General features: G+C 47.0%; 1 protein-coding gene across 2 annotated transcripts; it reads right to left on the minus strand.

The window, feature by feature from the left end:
* Window positions 1–620: 620 nt before the first annotated feature.
* On the minus strand, window positions 621–23787 carry TBCEL (tubulin folding cofactor E like). 2 transcript variants are annotated; one of them, XM_075774358.1, is made up of 8 exons: window positions 23715–23787; window positions 19926–20072; window positions 17573–17712; window positions 14245–14426; window positions 12937–13193; window positions 8971–9097; window positions 8410–8526; window positions 621–3306 (listed from the first exon to the last, which is right to left on the minus strand). In XM_075774358.1, the coding sequence occupies exons 2-8, from the start codon at window positions 20056–20058 to the stop codon at window positions 2988–2990; spliced, it is 1275 nt and encodes a 424-aa protein (XP_075630473.1). In that variant the 5' UTR covers window positions 20059–20072; window positions 23715–23787; the 3' UTR covers window positions 621–2987. The 2 variants fall into 2 exon arrangements, with proteins under 2 accessions (XP_075630473.1, XP_075630472.1); XM_075774357.1 differs by having other exon boundaries at window positions 19926–20075; window positions 23715–23780.

A 23787-nucleotide genomic window follows, 5' to 3' on the forward strand; every position in this document is an offset into this window, starting at 1 on the left:
AGGACCCTCCCAAATTCTCGGCACTCACTGTCAGCCCCAAACCCACTCTCTCGCTCAGAGCCCTCCTCTCTCTCGCCAAAACACAGTCCCCTGTTAAGCAGTAACGTGGCACAGATACAAGACCTTTTTCAAAAAGGAATTACAAAAGGAAAGCGAGCCAACTTGGGATATTTTCCCACATCGGTTGCGCGACATTTGGCCCTGCTTTTCAAAGTCAATCATCTGGACGCATAAACTGTACCCACGTTTTGGACGTGACTCTTTCTCCTTGGGAAGCCAACCAGAAGTTTTGGTTTCCACCCCACGAGTGCTCTGCTAGCTGCGCAGGTGAATGGCTTGAGAGCACAGTCCAGAAACAACCTTCCCCCCACGAAGCGGCAAGGCGGTGATATTCACACCGAGACTTTTGCTGACCCAAAAAGACCAGGGGAGCCAGTTTGAGTGTTAGCACCAAATCCCCGGCAGCTACATCATGGCGCTTGTCGACCTCGTATGCCAGCAGATGTTCTCTTTTTCCATCTTCCCATTCCCACCAGGTCCGCCGTAAATAAAAGCATGACTTAGCGGACAGGCTAACCTTTTGTGGGCGAACAAACTTAAAAGCACATACTTGGGTCTTCTTTAACATCCCATTCAATTCTTTAATGGTCTTTGTTTATTTCCTTCTCTGAAACAGAGACATTTAATTGTGCTGAGGAAGCTGGTCAATAGTTACAGCATCTCATTAATACCAGTTACAATGCCATAAATATACCTACATAGGCAATTACTGCTCTATAGAATTAGGTCAGAGATATCTTTGCATGCCCGTCAGTCGTTTACCTCTGACATCGCAGCGACTGAGGGATAACCTACCGAAACCGGACGTCAAGGGGAGAAATAGGCTTCTAATATTAAACAACCATATCTTCATAAAACTTTGTTTTATAACAAAATATCTTATTAAACACAACTTTTCCTATGCGTATGTATGTATATATCATACAGAAGTGTTGGCTTAAGAGTTCTGCTATAAGGCAGCAAATGCCTTTCTCTGCCCAAATGGAAAATACATCTTCAGTAAAGCTCTAGCTTATAAAAGCGTCATCTTATGTTACACTGCTGCCATCTCCCCGTTCTTTTGTTTTATGGATACCACGGCTCCGCAGCTACGTGCTGCAGCCTCTATGCTCCCTACAGCGAGTCTTGCTCCGTTTCCTATTGCTCATCTCGACGGGGCCAGGAGATTGACGTTTTTGGCAGGGGGATGAGGCACAAATTATTATCTTGTCTTAAATCCTCCCATTTTTAATCATTACTCTGGATGCAGAACTACTCCTCTCCAAACGGTCCCCACATCCTGAACCTGAAGACTGTGAGATAATACTTTATCCCCTCCCCATCCTACCCCACCCCACAATCTAGGTAAAATATGAAGAGAAATACACAACTCCAAGAATATAAAAGGAGCTCGGTGATGTGGACAAAAGCATCATGGGAAAGAAAGTGCACGTGGGGATAAGGGAGCATTTCAAAATTAAGGTCAAAAGTTCATGTGTAACTAGAGCCCTCACTGCACAGCTTCAAAAACTTTTATGCAGCTGCTTATAACTAGGTAATTTCAAAAGTCTTCAACTTGTCAGGGGGACAGAGGAACAAGGAAGGACACAGGAAAGCAGAACAGGAGATATAAAGGAAGGAGGGTTTCATCGCACAAGAAAGGGAATCTGCTCTGCAGCAGAAAACGGGGTCTAATTTAAGCAGCAGCACGCGATGCCTATGAGGTGCGTGTGTGGGGAAGCCAATATAGATAGTGAAAACCTGCTTTACAATAAACGCGAGTCTAGTTGCTTTGTTACTCATCTTCTAGAAACCGATCCGAGCCAACGCATTCTCCTAGTTCGGACCCTAAGCAGGGACCCCGCAGCCAAGGGCCCCCAGGGAAAGTGCTAGGTTTCACTTCTGGTGCAACAGCAACAAACACAAACTTCAACTTTAGTCTTACTCTCTCTCAGGAGAGCAATTTTAGCCATTCCACTTTCAGTACAAACTGGTACCAGGTTAAGTACATACTGGAGGATCTCTTCAGCACCATGGGGATGAATCACGGCCAATGTGGGGAATCTGCTCTTCAACCCCTTTTCGACCTGTTGCCCTAAAAGCCCTTCCAATGCAACGCCCATCCACCGCCTTCCAAAATTCCCTTTGCAATGCACACGGCAAGGGTCCCTTTGCCTCCAGGCTGCCGGCGCTACAGGTTGCAGACACTGTGTGCAGTGGCTACGGAAAGCAAATCTTTTTTACCTTTTTTTCCCCCCCTCAAAAATCAGCGTAGGACGGCGTGGATATAGAGCGTGCGTTTTGAAAATAAACTGTTTCCTTCTACTAAGGTCTCTTTCTTTCCCCCATTTCGTGCACTCATACAAACCAAACCAGTGGAGTTAAGTGGATGCACTAAGTACCTGAGCTCTGAATCAAGCAGAATACTGTTTTAGATCTTTTCAGTGAACTCGAGTGCAACAAGAGGCTGAGACAACACCCAGCTGCAAAAAAATACTTCAGCAAGCTCGAGCCACAGTGAGATAGCTAGGCCAAAGGGCGCTCTGGTGGAGCCAAATCCCCAAAAATTTAGAAAAAGAAAAAAAAGTTCAAGTTCCGCACCGAACTATCCTCTCCCTTATGGACCCTAGCATTCTTTAGCTTGAACAACTGACCATTCATGCCAAATCACGAGTATACCGGAGCGTCGAAGAAAACATCAAGGTATTGCACACACTGAAACACATGCACCGAAGTCAAGTGTCACCTCAAGGTCACCTGCAGTGGATGGCGGGCATGGTTCTCAGATCAGGGCACTTCCTCCGGGCTAAGAAATTACCTGCTACAGAAACGCAACCAAACCTCAACCAACCGACCGAAATAAAAACCTTGCAAAAACTCCTTAATGCATGTGTGTGGGTGTGTGGGGCAGGTGTGTGCACGTACGTGCACTCACAAGGTCAAAAAGGCTATTTCATTCTGGGTTCCACATAAATTTTATCTCCATCCCGAATGCCGTAAGAATGCAGTGCTCGCGAGCTGTATTTCATCTCCTCGGGACCAAAAGGAGCTTCCTGGTCCAAGTAGAAGAGCAGCATGTTGCTTGTTGACAACTGCACTACAGTTTTTAAGTGCTTCTTCAATTCTGCCACAGTCTGATCGAGACGGATCGACATCTCTTCCACCTTATCCTGGAAGTGAACCTCCACCTTCACGCTGCTCTGTGGCCGAAGATCCACGACTGCCAAGGGCTCCAGCTTCCCGTACTTTGTGACCAGTTCATGATACCTGAAAAATTAAACAACTCCAGAGTTACAGTACAGTTGCTCGTCCAGCCAACACATGTTTCACAAGTCCATTTCTGTCTTACATTATGATACTACCCCCGCTTTTTAGCTGCAAACATCCAGGGATGCTACTAGGTTGCAAAGTACAAACGAACATCTGCACAGAAAGTACAGTGACCTGATGACAAGAGGGTAAGCACAGATTCCAAGGGGCGAATCATCTGAAGCCCAGAACTCTTTGACGAGAGCTAAAACCAGAATGCAGACAGCGATGAGCTGTCCTCCTCCTCCATGTCGGTGACTAGCTAGCATATGGCTCTTCCGAAACATCTCACAGTTTAACCGGCACTTCCCTCAAGGCGGGAAGGATGGATGAGGCTCTCGCGAGTAAAGAATATTGCCGAGCTAGCATTCAAAGCCCATAAGCGCATGCCTCTCTCCACACCGACTAAAGGAAAACCCCAGCTTTCTTCTCCATTTGCCACCAAATCTCTCACACTTTGGGGAGCTGAGACAACATTCACCCCGATTCAAGTCTGATGACCTGAACAGACAACCATTAGGAATAAATCTGGATGGTGTGAGTCCTGTTTTCTCTCCTGCCAGCAGGACACTTCGCAGAGCACACAGTGTTTCTCAGGCAAGATGCTGAAAAGGAGAAAATAAAACCCAGAAAGCCCATCTACTCCGGTCACCTTGTCTCACAGTCCCCAAGCCGCGCCATGGCACCGACATGAACCCGAGTGAGCATCCACCTAGGGAGGAGGTATCTAGATGAGGAAGGTGAAGTTATCCCCGACCTGAGATGTACGAGTTGACTGGTCTCAAAACAGCTTCCTGAACAAAACTGAGCAGCGAAGCGCTCTACTGGGCTCCTACAATTTCAGAAGCCCCAGCTGTGGCTGCAGTGGGATTTGGAAGAAAAAGAGGACACTACGCTCACAAGACTCTACGCCTCCTGCTCCAGAGAAAACACTTCACTAAAAAGTGCCAGAACCAAGCTACTGCTCACACAAAGGACACGGCCCTCAGGCTACATTCCCAGTATCTGTGGCTTCACAGCCTGACTGATTTTCAGACATTCCTGCTGTTTTCCAAGGGGCCATCTAGGTCCCAGATGTTACGCTCCACCGAGCACGGGATCATCATGGTTACCAAATCAAGGTGAGCTGCCGCACGGTTTGGAAGTTGACAACAAATGGGGGACTTCTTCCAACCGATCCCTCACACCTACTCTAAAATGACACGGGCATTTTACTAGCAGAGCCACACACTCCACCACCACGCTACTTTCTCCTTGGAGCCAAGTTCTCTGACTGACCTCCACAAGGCCCATCCCGGGGAGTCGTCCCCTGCAATGGAAAGCCCGCCTCACCCTCCCGCCGCCTTCAGCGGGTATCGTTCTGATCGGGCAAGGCCGCATCTCCCCTGCCTGGCTGGGAAAGAGGTGAGACGGCAAGACAAAACACAATGTGATTGAAATGACAAAGGCTGAGAGCTGCTGAGAAAAGCTAACGTTTCAGAGGCCCTCCGCTATGTGCTGTACAGAAAGCTCTTTTTGTTCCCGATCCGAGCCTGAGCTGAATGCGATCGGTGCTGTGTCACGGCCCCTGTCGAGAGATGATGGGACCTGGCAGGCCGGGTGACCCCAGGGAGTCCTGCTGAAGGCTGGAATGTTCCTGGAGAACAGCAGACCCTCTGTCTGCCGGGAAATTAGGTAAGGGCCACAACGCACTAGGATTTCCCCAGTCTCACGGACAAAACGAACCTTCACCAGGGCAGAGTGTCCAAAGGCAGGCCAGTGCCCTGCTCTCACAGGCACCTGGGTGATAGGATCAGGCCTATTTATTCGGAAAAGCCATTAGTACTGAGAGGAGACAACGCGCTCCCCATATTTTACCCACCGGGCTACCGCCCACAGTAAGAGCGAGCGCTAGCCAGCATGTCGCCGACGGGGAGGATTTCTTTTGTGGCACAGTTTCCGCTGCAGACCAGCAACAATTTCTCCCGTGCTGACCAGAAGTACTGCCACAATTCATGCGCTAAGGGGAACCGCAACGAACAGGGCTGATGGTGGGAAGAGTATGAAGAGGGGGGACAAATTTCAAGCAAGCTGAGAGAGAGAAGTACCATGAGCGGGCTAAGATTACCCAAACCCATGCTGTGAATATGCAGAGGGTCAGGCAACGTTGTCTTAAATTTTCTCATGCAGAGGAAAGGCAGAATAAGCTGCGCAGCCTGCTCCTTGTACGCTAGCTGCAGCCTGCAAAGAAAGTTAGGAGTCTGAATGACTGGCTTCCCTCAAATCAGTAAGGACAAAGGCACGCTGCTCATATGGTTCTTTTGTACCCCGATAATAGGCACCCTGGAGACTTTTATAATCACCCCTTGCAGCCTGGCAGACGCTGGCTGCCGGAGCAGAGGATGCTGAAGAACTGAGCCTGGCTAAAAGCGCCTGTGATACTCTGCAGATAAACAGTGGACCAGACAAGCAGAGGACTCATTAAAAAACCCACAGACACAAAGACGTCACTCAAGAAGACAGCCAATATTGGATTGTATGCTCGGCGCTCCTTTCTAACACATGACATCCAGAGAGAGAAATTATTCTGTCCATTTCCCTCCCTTTCCCATCCCTTTGAGCTGCAGCCCGTGAAGACAAGCAATGCGAGCAGGGGGGATTGCGTGCAGTTTGCTTATTGCATCTTGCACCTCGACAGTCTTGAGGGGGGCTGCTTACATTGTTAAGTTTTCCGTGCCCAAGTGCGTCTTCTTCCTCCGCTTGTGGCAGCACTGCAATGCAGATGCCATACCCCCAGCAAGAACATGTGTGTGTTCTGATTAGATTCTAATTACAAACAACCTTCAGAGAGACCACACCAGATTTGGGAGCAAAGAGGAGGAAGCTTTAGCAACACGCGCACAAAAACCCTCTGCAAAGAATGCCAGGTTTCCCTTCCTACAAGGGCTGTTGTGTACAGGTCCAGGAACTGAAACCCGGCCCTCAGGGCTACGGACGCTCTCAGCCATCTGCAGCCTCGTTAGAAAATAGTCTGGAGCAGCACACAACCCCTCCAGAACAGAACAGCCCTCTTTAGTGGCTGCACAAGTCTCTTGGAAACACTTGCACAGATGAAGGGATTCAGACAAAGAGCCCCATTGACCACGAAAAGGGCAGTAACACTGTTTGAACAGTGAGAAATCAGAAGGGGAGGTAATTCTCCTGTATCTTACCAAAATAGCCTAAAGCAGGCATGTTAGTCAAGATCAGCCCAGCTTTTTTGGATGAGTGAGTTATTAGTAATTTCTTAAATGATCTCCCACCTGGAAACCAACCCCAGTTGTGTGTGGTACCGTGTAACTACATGGGTGCACACGGCCTGTTCCCAAAGTCCACGTCCTGACAGCAGCATCGTGCATGTCTAAAGCTATACCCCACTGTGTCCTCCTCAGCAATATAGGAGTCCTGGACATGCAAGGCACCTGTCACCACAATACCCACAGGCACAAGTCCAGCAGGAAAAGATCCCCTGCCAGCTATTTATTTACCTTCCCTCTCGTGCGTAAACCCTCCCTCCTGAGCTCCGGGCAGCACACCCGTTCCACCAGGATCAAAGGGCTACCTGTGCCTTAGTTCCCACCCCTCCTAGTCCACAACCAAATACACCACTTTCAGCACGAGGGCCTGCCTTGCCTTCTCCCAGCTGGTTTTCCAGGTCAGCCCAAGCCCTGCTCGCCAAAGGGCAGGATGCCGTTGTTGCTGTTGGGCTCAGCTGCCCTGCTATTCTCCCCTCTCTGGAGCCACAAACAGAGAGACATGAAACAGTTTTCTTGGAAATAAAATGTTATGGAAAATAATCCAATTTGGGAGCAGCATCACGAGCTCGTGATGCTGCTCCCCTTCCCCTTCCTCTCCTCTGCATTCTCCGCCTCTGCTGCTCTCTCTTCCAATATTTCTTTCAATTTTTCCGCTTCAAGGGCTTCTAAAATTACAAGCCAGGACTTGTCCTCAGAAAAAGGCACAAGAGGGATCACCAGCTGTCTTGTCTCCCTGACTGCATTAGTACCCTTCGCCTCTGAACTGACCCCAGTACACCTTTAACAAATACTATAATTGCCGGACCTATTAGTATTCATACAAAACGCCATGCCCTCATTCTCCAGTCCAGCCTTCCCATGCCCTTACTGTATTGGCAGGTCACATACACAGTGCTTTCGAAAAAACAAGAGACATTTTACCTAAGAGTTAAGCTGGGGGAAACACTGACCAGCCAATGTAAATACCGACCAGATTCTATTCGCACCTTTGTCATCTACAGCAGGTCATACCTTTAACCTTCTCTACCTCAGTTTGTCCCTGACTCTGCCTGTCCCCCTGGACACGGGGACACACACACATACTCTTGTCCTACCCCCTTTCTGTAAAGAAAGGGCTATAGAGCTTTGTTGTCTGAAAAGTGCACGAGGGCTTTAGGGCAAAAAGCATGTAAATGCAGTGGCTCGATGCTCCATGATCCTCCCTCAGCCCATTAAGAAGCAGTAAGTAGATGCTGGCACAGAGAAGATACCGACTGAACAGCATCTGTCAAAGTTCATTAGTTTACCAAGATTAACAGATCATTGGGCATACTTTTTTGGCAAAGAAAAACCATCAGACTGGCGATTTGCAGGCCTGAAAGCGAGGGGACAGCTTCCCTTCGCCAGTCACATTCCACACACCAGATGGTCAAGAGAATTAGATGCCCCAGCCTGGCACCAGAGAGCACAATCTGCACTGGCTTTTGGGGACTTCCAAACACAGGTGGATTACGAAGCTAGCCATCAGGGAGGTCAGGAAGCAATGAAGATCATGAACTGAACAGTCATGTTGTTTAATGGCACTTGACGCGGACACTTTAAGGCCGACTTTGACTCAGAAGTGATTCTACAAGTCATCAGACAACACTCTCATATAACGACATTAACTAAAACAAATCGAGGAAGGCGAGGGATGTTTTCTTCATGGAACAGCTAGCCCGGATTGCCCGTGCCACGTAACATCATCTGTTCAGTCACCTCGCCGCCCTTCTGCCTTGCTCTCCATCCCACAACAGAGAATTCATACCTGAATGGGACTTCTTCCTCTGGGAACTCCATGTAATATCGGATGAAGAATCGCTCCGAGTCCTCTCGCTCCCCATCGGCAACGATGCTTCCGTTGAGCTTGACGATAGATGGCAACCTGCATGCAGACACCAAGAAATACAGTCAGCAAGAAGAGAAACCCGGAGAGGGTGACCAAGAAGACAGCCACCATCAAAAGCTACGTGCCACGACGTTAGCACCAGGAGAATCCTGCCAGGTAGCTTACGCCTCAGTCATCTCAAAAGAGGGGGCAAGTTCCACGCAGTTTCTCCAAGCACATTCAAACCTAAGCATTTTCATTGTGCCACATATATGTATCGCATGCACAGGCACGTATGAGACTCAAAAAAGTATGTGAAAAGTACAGAAGTTAGACTTAACATTTCCACTACTCCCACTTTCCCACACAACAAAAAAAAGCTCAAATCTTTCTGAGCAGTGAATTCATACAAAACTCCATCTCCTAACAGCCTCTTCCTCTAATTACCCGCTCCCAGCCATTCATCGCCATGTAATGCTTCTGCATAAACAAGCAACAGACCTGGCTATTAGCAGCTTCCTGCGTTCCTCAGTGGTGTAGGACTGCAGCAAAGGGATTCCTAGCAATTTCACTTCCTCGAGCTTAGGAAAACAATTTAACTTGTCAATGTCTTCCCAGCAATGCAGACCTGCTCAGAAGAAAAGACTTGCTTAAACAAACACAGATAATACGTCATGTATCCAAGATAATCAGACGCAACCAAAGAACATACATGACAGGCGAGCGTCAGCTGTTGTTTCTTTGAGAAGTCGGCTTTTTGTTTGTGATGCACTGCAAAAAATCTCCTTCATTTGCTTACAAGACAGAGTAGTTTCAATTCTCTCATGCTGTTTTGTAAGTCTAGAAGGATGATCTCCACGGCTGATTAGGGAGCTTAGTTTTTTATGGACCATTCAGTCTTTGGCCTCACTGCCAAGGACTGACTAGCATCAGTTATGATGGCTGTATCTATAAAGAGATGCTGCCTTAAGTAGTATTACTGTCGTCAGGACTTCTATCATTCTCGTGTCACTAAATGGCCATCAAATGGCTTTACCTCGCACACATGACCACCTTGAGTCCCATTTCCGCTCACGACCCAATGGTAAAACAGTCCCAGAAGCCATCCAGCCATTTAATGAAAAAGATTTTAACTCAATTTCAGCCCCCTCAAGACCTGACGTTTGGGATAACAAGGCAAGCAGAGAGGGTAAAATAAAAAAGCTGGGGATCAAGCAACAGTACAACCCTGATTATGTGGTGAGATCAACACTACTTGTCTTTGCTTCCCTTTGTTGCCACCGCAGAAACACTTACTGCAAGTGCTTTTCCAACGACTGTTTGTGTCGGTTTTGCGTGGCAAGGTTTTGGTAGCGGGGGGGGCTACAGGGGTGGCTTCTGTGAGAAGCTGCTAGAAGCTTCCCCTGTGTCTGATAGAGCCAATGCCAGCCGGCTCCAAGACGGACCCGCCGCCGGCCAAGGCCAAGCCAATCAGCGCCTCTGTGATAACACATTTAAGAAAGAGAAAAACAGTTAGAGAGAGCTTTTGCAGCCAGAGAGAGGAGTGAGAAGATGTAAGAACATCTGCAGACACCAAGGTCAGTGAAGAAGGAGGGGGAGGAGGTGCTCCAGGCGCCGGAGCAAGATTCCCCTGCAGCCCGTGGTGAAGACCATGGTGAAGCAGGCTGTCCCCCTGCAGCTCATGGAGGGAGGATGAGGGGGTGTAGCGATTCCACCTGCAGCCCGTGGAGGACCCCACGCCGGAGCAGGTGGAGACACCTGAAGGAGGCTGTGGCCCCGTGGGAAGCCCGCGCTGGAGCAAGCTCCTGGCAGGACCTGTGGATCCGTGGAGAGAGGAGCCCACGCCAGAGCAGGTTTGCTGACAGGACTTGTGACCCCGTGGGGGACCCACGCTGGAGCAGCTTGCTCCTGAAGGTCTGCACCCCGTGGAGGAGACTCATGTTGGAGAAGGTCGTGAAGGACTGTCTCCCGTGAGAGGGACCCCACGCTGGAGCAGGGGAACGATGAGTCCTCCCCCTGAGGATGAAGAAGCGGCAGAAACACCGCGTGAGGAACTGACCGTAACCCCCACTCCCGTCCCCCTGTGTCGCTGGGGGGGGGCGGAGGTTGAAGCCGGGAGTGAAGTTGAGCCCGGGAAGATGGAGGGGTGGGGGGAGGTGTTTTTAAGATTTGGTTTTATTTCTCATTCCTCTACTCTGTTTTGCTTAGTAATAAATAAGATGAATTCCCTCTCTAAGTTCAGTCTGTTTTGCTCGTGATGATAATTAGAGAATGATCTCTCCCTGTCCTTATCTCGACCCATAAGTTTTCTTTCATTGTACCTTTTCTCCCCTGTCTAATGAAAGAGGGGAGTGATAGAGCGGCTCTGGTGGGCACCTGGCCCTCAGCCAGGGTCAACCCACCACACTGTTCCAGAATCTTACACTGGCAACATGAGTTAGAAAACTGGTTTCTCCAAACAACATCAACAGCTTCATCCACACAGTACAGAAAACGTGAAAAGCCAGAAAACATTATCGGCTCAAACAAAACCAGGGGTCTCATTTGAGCTAAGCCTGTCAGGAAATGCCAAGTTCCAGCCCAAACCCTGTGTCACAACCACAACTCAGAAGAAGGGGCTCTTTTCAGAGCAGAAACAAAACTCCTGTAAGTATCACGGCACCATGTGCGAGGCAGGCAGAGAGCGTTTCCTTTCCCCAGAGCGCTCAAAGCACCTCTGCCAAGGTCACCTATGCCTTAAGCCATCCTCTGGGTATCGCTATCAGCCACGTCGACAGACAAAGTGAGTAGAAGTTTGTGACAGGAGGAGAAACCTTCCACCCGATCTCTGAGGTGCAACGTCATCACAGAGTGCCCAGTATCTCTCTGAATCACACCGCTCTGAACGAGCCAAAAAGCTCTCGTAGCTGGGAGAAAGCTAGTGCAGAGACAACCACCTCTAAAGGAGAAACTGCTGTTAGCTGTGGCATCCACCTCGGCAGGAAAATCTGTTCCTCCCCTCGTGAGCCCGCTGCGCTACAGCTTCACTAAGACATTATCTTTAGCTCATCCTTGATCTCCACTAAGCTAAGAGAGCCTGCAAAAAGAGGCACCAGTTTGGAGTCTTCACGTGACAGAATTTTGGAGTGCAACAGCTTCCCTTCTCTAAAAGGAAAAAAAAAGTTCAACAGGCTCCTTGGGATTTCTGTTTGACTTTCAGGTCCCAAAACATCAAAATGCAATACAGAATCCAGAATTCTTAAATACCTGGCATGAAAACTGCAAAACTGCTTACCACAGGAGCACTTGCTCCTCAGTGAGACAGTGCTTTCAAATCCAGCTTAACAGGCTCTTCTTCCTCTAGTTAGCTTTAAGCTTTTATTATAGGGATTCCTTGATGCTTACATTGCAGAGCATGTTAATAAAGTACCTTGTACCTTGGCTAACACTTAACTATTGCTTGCACAGCATATAAAGCTGTAAAGAACAAAAGATGGTGATGCATTAAGTACTCCTGCAGAAGATCTTCTGGAGTACATGTCATCTCACAAACACGTCACAGCCCTCACAAGCTGCCCTGCAGCTCCCCCTCTCCGAGCGTGGGGTGCCCTTCCCAATAGCCAAATGCTTATTCTCTTTCTGGAGCGTTGGCTGAAAATTCTCTGGGGCTGAAGTGTAACAGCAGCCTCGAGCATAACTTATGGTGAGCTTCTAATAACTGAGCACAGATGACAGACAGCTTTTGCTGGTGAAAGCTCAGCCCTTACCTATCACATACTTACACATACACTCATTTTACCCAAGAAAAAACAGGGAATAAAAGGCAAGTAGGATTCTTTCATCCCCTCCACTGCCAGACATTTATTTATCCTTCTCCATCCAGGAGCCCCTGAGGCAGGGACAGGAAACAGAGGGGAAACTACTAATGTAAAAAACCTTTGCCAACTCATTTTGAATAACTGCCAGTCCACACTACTCTGACTCATCTTTTAGATAACGACTAACTACCAAAAGCAGCAGGTAAAGCCCACAGAGATGGGTAAGTTGATTTCTTGTGCCTGTTTTCCTCTTCAGTACATCTGCCTGCGTGGCCCTGCATTAGCACCATTAGGAAACCAGACTTCAACATGATAGGTCTGTCGGGACTGCATTTATCAACAGCTTTTTGGTTCCGCCGGGAAGGCAGGATAGACTGGGACAAAGGTCACTCTGGGCATTTTCATCTCTGCTACAGGCACAGAACTATCCCAAAGATTTAGGTGCTTGCTCAGCGCTTCTGCCTTCACCTGTCCCCTCTCATACTTTGCAGGAAGCAATGCTGACTGCAGGCTACTTACTGTTAACACAGACCTAAGAAGCAACCATCCCAAGGGCAAGGTTTCAAAGAGCACAAAGCAAGTGTGTTTTTCACCTGCTCAGGAGGAGAGACTCGATCAACCGCTGTCACTTATGCTGAGAACAAAAAGCATACTGCTTCCAAGCTCTCACCTGACTTGTGCAAATTGATGGACCGCAGGTTGGGGAACAGCCTTGCTAGGGAATCTTCTGACTCTTCGATGGTCGTGAGGTTGTTGTTAGCCAGAATAAGCGTGTCCAGTGATGGAAACATAATTCCTAATTTTCGAATTTCAGTCCAGTCTTGAAGATTATTGTCAGTTATGTGGAGTAATTTGAGAGACTGACAGCAAACTGGAGAACAAGACACCGTTTCATAGTCGTTAAGGCACAGGAAAAGCTCCTCCAAGCTGCACAGGGGAAGAAAGATCATATCATCATCTCGACATACCTTGAGAAATAACTACCCTCCCGGGTACAGGGACATGCATATGCAATTTTAACGTGACTTTCTGTAACAGCTCTTATGTGATTTGAAACCTTGGTGTAGAGAAGACCTTTGAGCACTCCAAATGGAGTGTTTCAACTACATCTCTGCTCCCATCCGTAAACTTCCTCCACAGATGAAAACCGCCTCTAAGTGTTCCCTCTAGCCTCCCAGTATTAATTGCGTAACAGATTGCTCGGGGTGGTGTTCCACATTTGTGCCCAACAAGCCACCAACCCAGCGGTGATTGGTACCTGCTCTCAGTGTGCACCACTTATTTAGAAAGCTGTTTTTATACAACACAGATGACGCTTTTTCCCCCACATCGCTGGCTCTGCCAAAAATTCCCATTAAAGAAAGAACCAAGTTTTCAGACAACTAAACTAGCTCTCCTAATCCCAGGGAAGCATACATTGGCCATGCACGATATACTGCTGTCATCATCTCCGCTTACAAAGCCGTACAAAGAGGAATCTGTTACCAAAATGAAGCCAGTTGAGGACATTTGTGGAAGCAGAATGCCACTGCCAAGGTGGATCGTGGCCAAGCCACAGAAATCAACACTTTTGCACAGAAAAGCACGATGAAATATTACTTGACAAGTGGCCAGACCCCCAGATTTACATCCCATTCAAAAGCTATTAGTACAGGTATGCACTGCACCATTCATTCTGCAGTGACTCAGAGGAAAGCATGTCACCTCCTACAGCATCACGGTGATTATCCATCTCTGGTATTTAGATTTGGACGCGCCGCCCCGGGCTTTGCAGCGCCACGAGAGTTCAGCTTTTAAGACAATGTAAAGCATTCACCTGGCCAGTTTTCGAGCTCTCAAACAAAAAAAATTCTCTTTTTCTCTACTGATCATGTTTGCATCCTCACACCCCTCTCATCCCTCACCACGTGATTTGATAAGCCAGCCTCGATCTGTGTGCAGCAAGCACCCCTTTCTAGACCCAACTCCCCATGCTTACTCTGGTAATTCCTGCAGGATTGTGTGGACTGTTTCCCAGGAAGCTTTGCTGTTGTTGAGCACAAGTTTGCGAACACCAGCGAAAGACCCAGCACACCTTCTCTCTAAAACGGACAAACTGAGAGGGTTGGAACTCAAGTTTAGAAACTCCAAGTGAGGAACGTTGGACACAATTTTACTGACCTAAGTGGGGAGGGAAAAAAAAAAAAAAAAAAAGAGAAAGAAAGAAATGCATATCAGGCAGTAATCGGACCTCATGCAGTAATATCCCGTCTCCTAAAAGGGGACCCTTCGGAATCACCACAAGCCAAAGAAATGATATGGGGGAAAAAAAAATAAGGCTTCTGGATAACTATCTGTAATTCATACTCCAGCTATTCACTGATCTAGATTGATTAGTTAATTGCTCATTCACCTCAACAGTTCATTTAATTACATTCTCTGAGCAGCTTGATAAGACAAAGTCAGTCTCTTAGGAGAGGTCCTAAAATCCACCTCAACACCAAGCTTAGGCAGCAGCACGTTACAGGAGCTAGGACGCCATACTCGTCTTTTAGCAGGGAGGCAATGGACGCATCTCTCGAGTTTATGGCCAACACTCTGATCACTTGCTCAGCTTTCTACTGCTCCCCACTAGCCACAGAACTCACCATTCCGCCCAACATAAAAGACAGATAGAAGCTCATTGTCCATAAACAATGAATTTCTTATTCAATTCCATTGCTCTGAAAACTTCAGCTTTCTTACAATCAATCCCAATGTTCAGGTAACACTGATTGGGGTAACTTTCTCTTTTCGTGCATATAGATGTGCACCTGAGGGACAAGTAGCAGAGAGGTAAGGAAGAAAGATCAAGAAAGAGAAAGAAAAGCCAGAGACAGTAACTGTACAGCTCTGGAGAGCAGGATACACAACAGATCGTGCGATGGGGGTACGTGCTGACCTCGATACTGCTAATACACAGAAAGATATGGGAACAGCTTATTTAGTTGATCAATTTGTAGTCATCTATTAATGATTAAGTGAACAGAACAGCCAGGCAGCATCAATTTGTAAAGAACACATCACATCAATCTAATTTTCCTCTTCAGCTAACTGATTCAGTGGGAAGTAGTATAAGGGAACAACAGCTTCTGACGCCATCCGCACACCAGTCACATAGGCAAACCGGGGATTTACAGTGTCCGGGACAGCACCGTAAGTTAGGAGTTCAATACAAAGCTAGCAGACATACCCAAGGAGTGTTCTAGCAGATTACTACTCGTTATGTTTTCAATGACCAGAGTAATTGAACGACATGCGTTTTCTTAAACTGCGGGTGATACTAAGGTGGGAAAGGCTGCCATCACGTTGCGGTACAAGGCTAGAGGCTAAAGCACGGCCATCTGAAACCCATAAAATAGAAGTTCAGTTCAAGGATATTCTATGTACTAATGTTCAGGGGAAAATCTGGAAAATAATTACAAGTCAGAGAACACATGGCTAGAGAGCTCCACTTCACAAAGTGATTGGATGGGAGGATATGGGGCAGACCATGACACACACAGGTCAATAACAGGGCCCAGTTGCTAGCAAAGGGCAATTGTCTCATGTGGAATTCAAGTGTTGCATACGTGATGCTGGAGGTAATTAGTCTGCCTCACTTCGCACCTTGTCTTAGGTGATGTCATGTTTTGGGCACTATGCCTTAGGGATGAAGTAGACAAACTGGAATGACATCAGAGCAAAAAAAACAACACAGGATTTAGAAAAAATGGCCTACAATGAACAATTGGAAGAGCTGCATTTTTTCAGTATTATACTAAAACAGAAAAAGGAGACACAAAAGCTTCTTCATAGGTATAAAAGGCTGCCGTATAAGGCACAACAATGAACGTTCCTTCATGCCTGCTGAGAACAGGGCAGGGAGCAACTGGCTCAAATTGTAGCATGGGAGACCTAAGTGACATAGTTTGGCCTATGAGGTTATTAGCTAAGCGTGGGAACAGCCTACCCAGGGATCTGGAATCCCCATCATGGGCAGTTTTCAAACATCAGTTAAATATTCATCTGTTGTGGATGGGCTGTGAAAACTTAATCCTGTCTTGGAGGAAGAGGCCAAAATGCACAGAAAGCCTTCCATTTCCTGCTTTACTGCGGCTCGTGCAGGAGCCAGCAAATTGTGACATCCAGGGTAACCTAAACAGACTGAACAAATAGCAGGGTGCAAGGCACGCAGCTTGCGAGTGACGAGCGTGTGTGCGGCTCTCCTAGCTGCTTACCAGACCTGAGGTCAGCTCCACTGAGAGCAGAACAGGGAGCGGAGAGGCTGCACCTCATTACTGTGGGAGGGGGCCTTTTGGGGCCAGAATAAAAGAAGTCAGGAGACACCATCCCAGTTCTTAGCAGACATGCCCTTAATACGAAACCGTCTTCCCTTGCTCTAAACTCAACAGACAAGCCTAAGATCTCTCTCCCACCTGCTGAGCTAATACCTTCTAGGCTAACAAGGAAACAACAGGAACAGAGAAACCTATCCCACTTCTGCCTTTGCGACCCCTGTGCCAGAGCTGGGATATTTCTGCAAACACTGCGTTTACTACCTGTTTAAAGACACAGGAGTTCAATGCAACAGAAACACATGATAATTTTTATGTTGCGCATCCTGTTGTTTTCCACGTATTTCCAACAATAAACACTAACATAAAAGCAGAACATAAGCCAGCGAGAAACTGTTAACAACACTCGAACAAATTGCAATTGTTTTACTCGTATTACATTGCATTTACCTAGCATATTTCATCCAAGCACTTTAGAGGATTTTATAATAGCATTTTACATTAGTTAATGAGGCCTCAGAAATATCCTTTGAGGTAAATATTATTAAGCCTGTTTTGCAGATAGGGAAACAAAAGCGGAGAGAGAAAATGAATACCTTGGCCAGCACCACAGAATCGGTGGCAATGCCAGGAATCACCTCCCATTACTTGGACCTCCTCAGTTCTTACTCTATTAAAAACTGCACTGCTCGTTAACCTCTTGACGTTAGAAATGCCAGTTTCGGTGCTTTGCACCAGAAAAAGAAAGTATGTATTTGTCACCCACAGGCCAAGATCGTAAATCATGAGGTAAATGGTGTGAAGTGCCCAAATGGATTAAATTCATCGCGTTTATTGCTCAGTTGTTGTCAAAGTAAATAAGCATCAGCTTCAAAGATGAGAAAGAAGCCACAAAAAATGGAAATCTCTCTCCTTTAAATGAACACAGTACTCTTAGAACCTGCAATGCATTTGCAGTCATAGTAATAGCCATCAAAGTTATTCAGAAAGGTGCACGTGTAACTGTTTTACCTCATGCCAGTCTTCCAGTTTATTGTCAGAAAGATCTAGCTCAGACACATGAGCACAGAAGGCGGCGATTTCATTCTCATCCCCTGCACAGGTTATGCCACAGCTGTTCAGTACTAGTACGCTCGGAAGGTTGAGGCGATCTGAAGCAGGGAAAAAGAAAAGGTGCCCTCTGGTCAGCATTGCCTTGCTTAGTTACAGAAGGTAAAAACAAGCACAAACATGACATTCGGCAAAAGAAAAGATCTCCCAGTAATTCTACAATTTACACGTATTTAAGGATCTCAGGATAACATGGATTTTATGACAAGCAACTGACATCAATCAAGAATTCTTCTTGTGTCTAAACATGAAGTACCACTCAGTATCGGTGATCTTCAGTTACTACACGCATTTCTGTCCACACCGCAGTGGGGACGGGCCAGTCCTTTGTAGTTTATAGCAGGTCTCATATCAGTTCTTGCCAGAACTTACGCTCTACCCCAAGCATCTGCTACTGCAGATAGGATACGGGACTAGGTGGACTGTTAGTTGCGCAGAGTCACACTGCCTTACCCTATTGTACTTAACCCACTCGGGGTTAGTAACACCAAGGATGTACTTAAACACTTCAACAATGAAGAAAGTTTAACAGTCTCCCCTCCTGGAAGAACTTGGGTCTCTACTCTGCCTTTTATGTTTCTGCCTTGATTTTGCTCTAGTTCCTTCTCATGCAGGTAAATGTTCTCGCAGCTAGTTTACAGACAAGGACTTGGATCTCAATCACAGCCTGATTTACTAAGGCCAAAACATGACAAAGTTAAAAGCTGTGGATTTGTAACAGGAAACCATTTCAACACAAGAAATCCACACTTAGGCAAGGCAAGCCATCAGTCTTACCCGTTCATATACAATACAGCTCTCCCACCTCTGTGGAGTATCAAAATCTGTTAAAACTTAACAACAAGTTTTTCCTAAAAAGGTGGCCCTTTTTCTCTCTCCTTTTTACTTGACAGCTACATGACTAGAAAGGGATTCTAGCAGCAGACAATTATCTGGAGTGATCTGAGTTTTCAAGTTTCCTGGCTCATTAGCTTCTTTAAAGGATAGCGTTGTACTTTGGGAATTAGTCGTGACGTACTTGTAAGTCATGTCTCAGTCACATTTTAAGACTCACCGACCTCTTTTCAGCATCCAAACAGCTCAGGTAAGTGGGTGCTCGCACACAGGAGAGAGGGTATTGACTGAATATTCCATCAAGCAAATTTTCTGTTTATGTCAATTTTGAGTGACATGCCATCTGTTTTATCCTCAACTGAACTCGGGTCCTTTTTTTCTCCTCTGTCAAACTCAAGTTACTGCAAACTTCATCCAGCTGACTTCCATGGCTATTTTCCCCTTCGGGGCTGGCGGAAATTTAAACTACTCTTAGCGATCAAGATGGGCAAGCGGTTACACAAAGAAGGGGCAGTTCTGGTGAGATAAATGTGAATCTCACACTCATCTGTACAAACCAAGAACCAAAGGCTAACATCAGAGCACGAGGAAAGACTAAAGCGTGTCAAACGGATCCAGTTCAAAGAGCAGGAAACAGCGACACAGATTTCACAGCCTAGGAGGCTCAAGGACATACACAAGTAGCACAGTGCTTCAGACACACATCTGTCTGAAACTCCCTCAAGGCAGTAAGGTCAGAAGCAAAGGAGAGAGGGGATTTCTGACTAGGTCAGCATAAGCACGGTCAGAGAGCATTTGATGCCTTGAGAAGAGAGCCAAAGTAAACTACAAATTCATTTGAGTCACTTGTCACAAAAGAAGCCTAGCTGGACATCCAACGACTCATTGCTTGGCTTGAAATATGGTCTGGACTCCTTCTGTACCCGCAGGCATCGATGCAAGTTGATGGCACCGTGTAACACCACTAGCATGCGGACCAACCTCCAATATAAATCAAGCGTTACGTATTTGTTAAGCCATCTCTGTCAAAATACAGGTTGTTGCAGCCACTCATAAAATAGTTAGTATGACTAGTCTGAAGAAAATAAGCTCCAGGGACTGCTGAACCCTCAAAACTCAGCACTGCACAAGGCCTTATTTCCATCTCTCATGGACAGGATTCTGATTCTGTTACGCTGGCAATGACAGGGATAGGGAAACTTACTTGGTTTTTTTTGCAACTGGTTCAGTCACTAGCTCTAACTAATCTAACAAAAGATTCCGATCTCTCAGCTCTTTGGTAAAAAACACATTACAATACATCATAATGTTTCTTTTTCTAATCAATTCAGGGCAATTCTTCTTTCAACATAAGCAAGAACAGCCAAGAAATTGATCTCACCCAGAACCCCACAGGTGCTCAGAAAGACCAGGACCCTACCTTTCATAGGTGAACCCTGCGGAGTTGCTGGGACATGCACCCCCATACCAGGTCCACGACGATATGGGAAGTTCTCGGGGCTGTATTTTTCACAAAGAACTTGCATGAAACTCCTTCCGCTGGGCTGGTCCATGCTCCCTTCTCGGACTTCTAGTTAACACAGAAAAAAACCAGAGCATATGAACAATTGCCTCCAGTAGCAGTTCTTGGGAACACAGGACAAAAAGTGACCGGCCCGGTCATGGGTTGTACATCTGAACTGCCGATCAGTCTAACCAGTCATATTTCAAATTCAAGATTACAGTAAAACATTAACTGAAAAGAAACCTAAGCCAAACGGAGGGCCCAAGCTACACAAACATGCTCTCAATCATTACAGGCCAAGTCCAAAACCCCCTTGCTCTTCCAGGACACTTCCCAACACACCCCAAGCTGCAGAAGGTGACTGTGAGATATTTGTAGATTCAAATACATAGATTCAAACACATTTCCAGGGCATCAAGGAGGAGAAAGAACAAAGAGTTGTTTAAGAGTAAGAGATTAAGAGATTGCTCAAACAGATGTTTTAATTCTGGAACTTCCCTTTTCTCTAGAGCTCAGGATTTTCAGTCAATATTAGCTTTTTAGATGGGGGGGGCGGGGGGGAAGGGAAAAAGAAAAAGGACCTACATCTCCCTAGCTGCTTATAAAGAAACACTATACAACACGAGTTACAGTTTGGTTTTGTTTTTTTTTAAATCAGGCCAATGCTGTAAACAGCCCAGAGCTCATCATTCTCTGCTAGCAAAACTTCATACAGTCAGCCCACAGGGTGTCATAGAAATACTCGAGTTTGATAGTAAGCTCACTCAGGATATCTCAGGGCTCTCACCTTCACTCATTCAAAGCAAGCTTTGGCCTCAAGAGCAGCATCATTTCTCCTCTGACATCTGCAAAAAACTACAGTTCTTACGCCCAGCTTGCAAACCTGGGCTTCTAATTAGAACACAACCGCCGTGTCACAAAACACTCATAAACACGTCCTAGCACGTCATTTGGCCAGTCCAAAAAGCAAGTTTTGCCAATTGAATTTTGCAGCTGTTTAATATATCTGGAAGATAAACATGCCCTTCATATCTACGCACATCACAGAACAGAACAGCACAGGAAAAAGGACTCGCCACATCGTGGGCTGCTGACCTGCCTAGAAAGATATTGAGCGTCAGGTGGAAGTATACTTGGCACAAAGAAACCGCGATAGTCGGCATTCTGCTGTACCCTAGGTGGAACTAAGCTTATCTGTCCTGCTTTTCTGCACGTACTCTGAACTTGGTATTTCATGGTTTCCTGGATAATAAAGGCATCGAGCTTGATGCACGCACAAAGAACGGGAACTACACTGTCCCCACATTTCACAGAGGTCTTCTACTCCAAAGCAGGGCCTGCTACCTATCACGGACATAGAGGAGAGAGCCACATCTGCCTGTTCTAACAACACAAAGCACAAACTTGCAGCAATCAACTGTCGATTTCCTACAGCATACAATAAGTCACGGAGCAGCATTTTCACCAAGTACTGCACATTTACCTTTCTAATATACTAGCAAATCTCATATACCAGCAAAATGTAGATATGTACATTCTGCATATAAACCTGCATCTCCAGGACTCCTGGTGGAAATTCATACTTTTGAGTTCATGGTGACGCCACACGTATATTGAAAGTGAGGTTGCTAACCAATGCCAAATTAAAGTTTCTGCCTGCTGCCACAAACTTTCCTTTAGATTTATTATAGGCAAGGATAGATATAAAATCCCGAACAAAAGTGATTTAACTAAGGTTCAGGTTGCCTTTTCTACGAATCACCTGTAACAAGCTCTACTTTACTTCTTTGCAAACAGACTACCTAAAACATCTCTATCATAAAGGAAGTTTTGGAACTCCACCCTGAATAAAGCTTTCTGTCCTTCACGTTGCTTTTCTATCAACTCCATTCCTCTTTATTCACTGAGCAAACATGAGCTGGAAATTCCACATGAGAAAATCATCTTAACGTCACACTAGAGACAAAATTTTCAGCTGCAGCATGACAGCAATCCAGAACCAAGACAAAACCCTAATGACGTTCACATTCATCAACTTTAAAGCCCAAACATTTTCTTTGTCAAGCTTTACTTTTGCAAGCCAATGCCATTACCAGATGACAAAAATGTCAGGGGGTGGGCAGTCACCTTTCCCACTTCCCTTCTCGTCACGTTTCACATTCACTATAATCACCTGTCACGCACGTGGCTTCTCTGAATCACTACAATTGCTTGAGAGCCAGGATTAACAGAATATGCAAAGAAAGCATGACACATTTCAAGTGAATGTTGTCTGTACAAGGGCAGGACAGGATGATTTGCAAGGTGCACGTTTCTGAGGGTTTTCCTACCGATGGCATGAGGAACAATTCATATCCTAAAATAACTTTGAGTTTTCTAAATGACAGCGTAGATTGCAAAAGAGGTACTCGGTCTTTGAAAGATATCATAGAATCACAGAAACATCGTAGACTGGTTTGGGTTGGAAGGGGACCTTAAAGCCCATCTAATTCCATCCCCCCTGCCATGGGCAGGGACACCCTCCACTAGCCCAGGTTGCCCAAAGCCCCATCCAACCAGTCCTTGAACACTTCCAGGGATGGGACATCTCCAACTTCTCTGGGCAACCTGTTCCAGTGCCTCACCGTCCTCACAGGGAAGAATTTATTTCAAACGTCAATGAGCAGTCTTTGCTGTCTATATTTAAACACCCTGCTGAAAGGCCGTGGCCCCAGTAACATACAACATGCCAAGTGTCTGCAGAGAAGAGCATAACCCTGACTTGAGATCCAAGGGAAACCCAGCGGGCTGCTGCAGCTCATGAGTGAAGTGAAAGGAGAACACTAGAAATGACACAAAAAATATTTCTATCTCAGTGCTATAAGCCTACAAGGAGAATAAGAGACCATTCCAGAGAATTAAATCATTAACGACATTCTAATGAATTCCAGTGCCACTCGAACGCCTTCTGAGCAGGTCCTAAACAGTCACACATCAAACGCATTTTGACGCGTTCGTATACATGAGAAACAAAGCGTAAAGAACGGATGCAACAGAACAAACATCTAAAAGAAGTCTGTACATCCTTCTAAGACGCGATTCAGGGAAATTATTTTTGAAGTGATCTTGAGAGACAGATGAACGAGTATTATCAGGGTAGACACACCGGCCCCCCGAGCCACCAGGGCAAGCTCCCCGAGTACGCGGAACGCTGTCAGGGACTTCACCAAAGCTAACGTAACCATGTGGTCACCCACCGCAGCACCACTCTCCCGGGAGCGGTCAATACTGATGGCAGGGAGACGGGACCCCGCAGGAGACGCGCCAGGCTGCCACTTAACGCGCTGCGGGCCGGGGCTCCCACACCACGCTGCTGCCGAACCGGCGGTGCCCTCAGGGGATGCTGGGAAAAACAACGCCGCCGCAGAAGTCGGCGGGGAGCCCGTCTGCCGGTCCCTGCCTGTACGACAGGTCGGGGTCCCCCAGCCCCCAGAGGCCTTCCCGGAACGGTGCAGCCTCCGCCGGCCCGGCCGCCCCGAGCACAAACGTTAAACTGTCCCTGGCTCCCCGCCCCCCCACGGCCCGGACGGACGGACCCCGGGTCGCCCCCGAGTGACAGCGGCCTCCCCCGCTCCGACACCACACCGCGACCACCGATCTCGCCGCGCAGCAGGCCGGTGACAGCCGGTGACAGCCGGGGCCCCGCCCGCCCCCGGCCCCGCTCACCCAGGCCCGGCGGCCGCGTCCCGCATTGACCCGGAAGCAGCTCCGCGGCAGCCGACTATCACGTGATCTGCTC

The sequence above is a fragment of the Balearica regulorum genome, chromosome 23, assembly GCF_011004875.1.
Source record: "Balearica regulorum gibbericeps isolate bBalReg1 chromosome 23, bBalReg1.pri, whole genome shotgun sequence".
Classification (NCBI taxonomy): domain Eukaryota; kingdom Metazoa; phylum Chordata; class Aves; order Gruiformes; family Gruidae; genus Balearica; species Balearica regulorum.

Coding starts and splice junctions, on each gene's coding strand:
- TBCEL (XM_075774358.1), bottom strand. CDS start 20,058: ATGGACCAGCCCAGCGGAAGGAGTTTCATGCAAGTTCTTTGTGAAAAA. Junction 17,713..19,925: donor GCAGGGTTCACCTATGAAAG/GTAGGGTCCTGG, acceptor TCCCTGCTTCAG/ATCGCCTCAACCTTCCGAGC. Junction 9,098..12,936: donor CATCAATTTGCACAAGTCAG/GTGAGAGCTTGG, acceptor TCTTCTGAGCAG/GTCTGCATTGCTGGGAAGAC.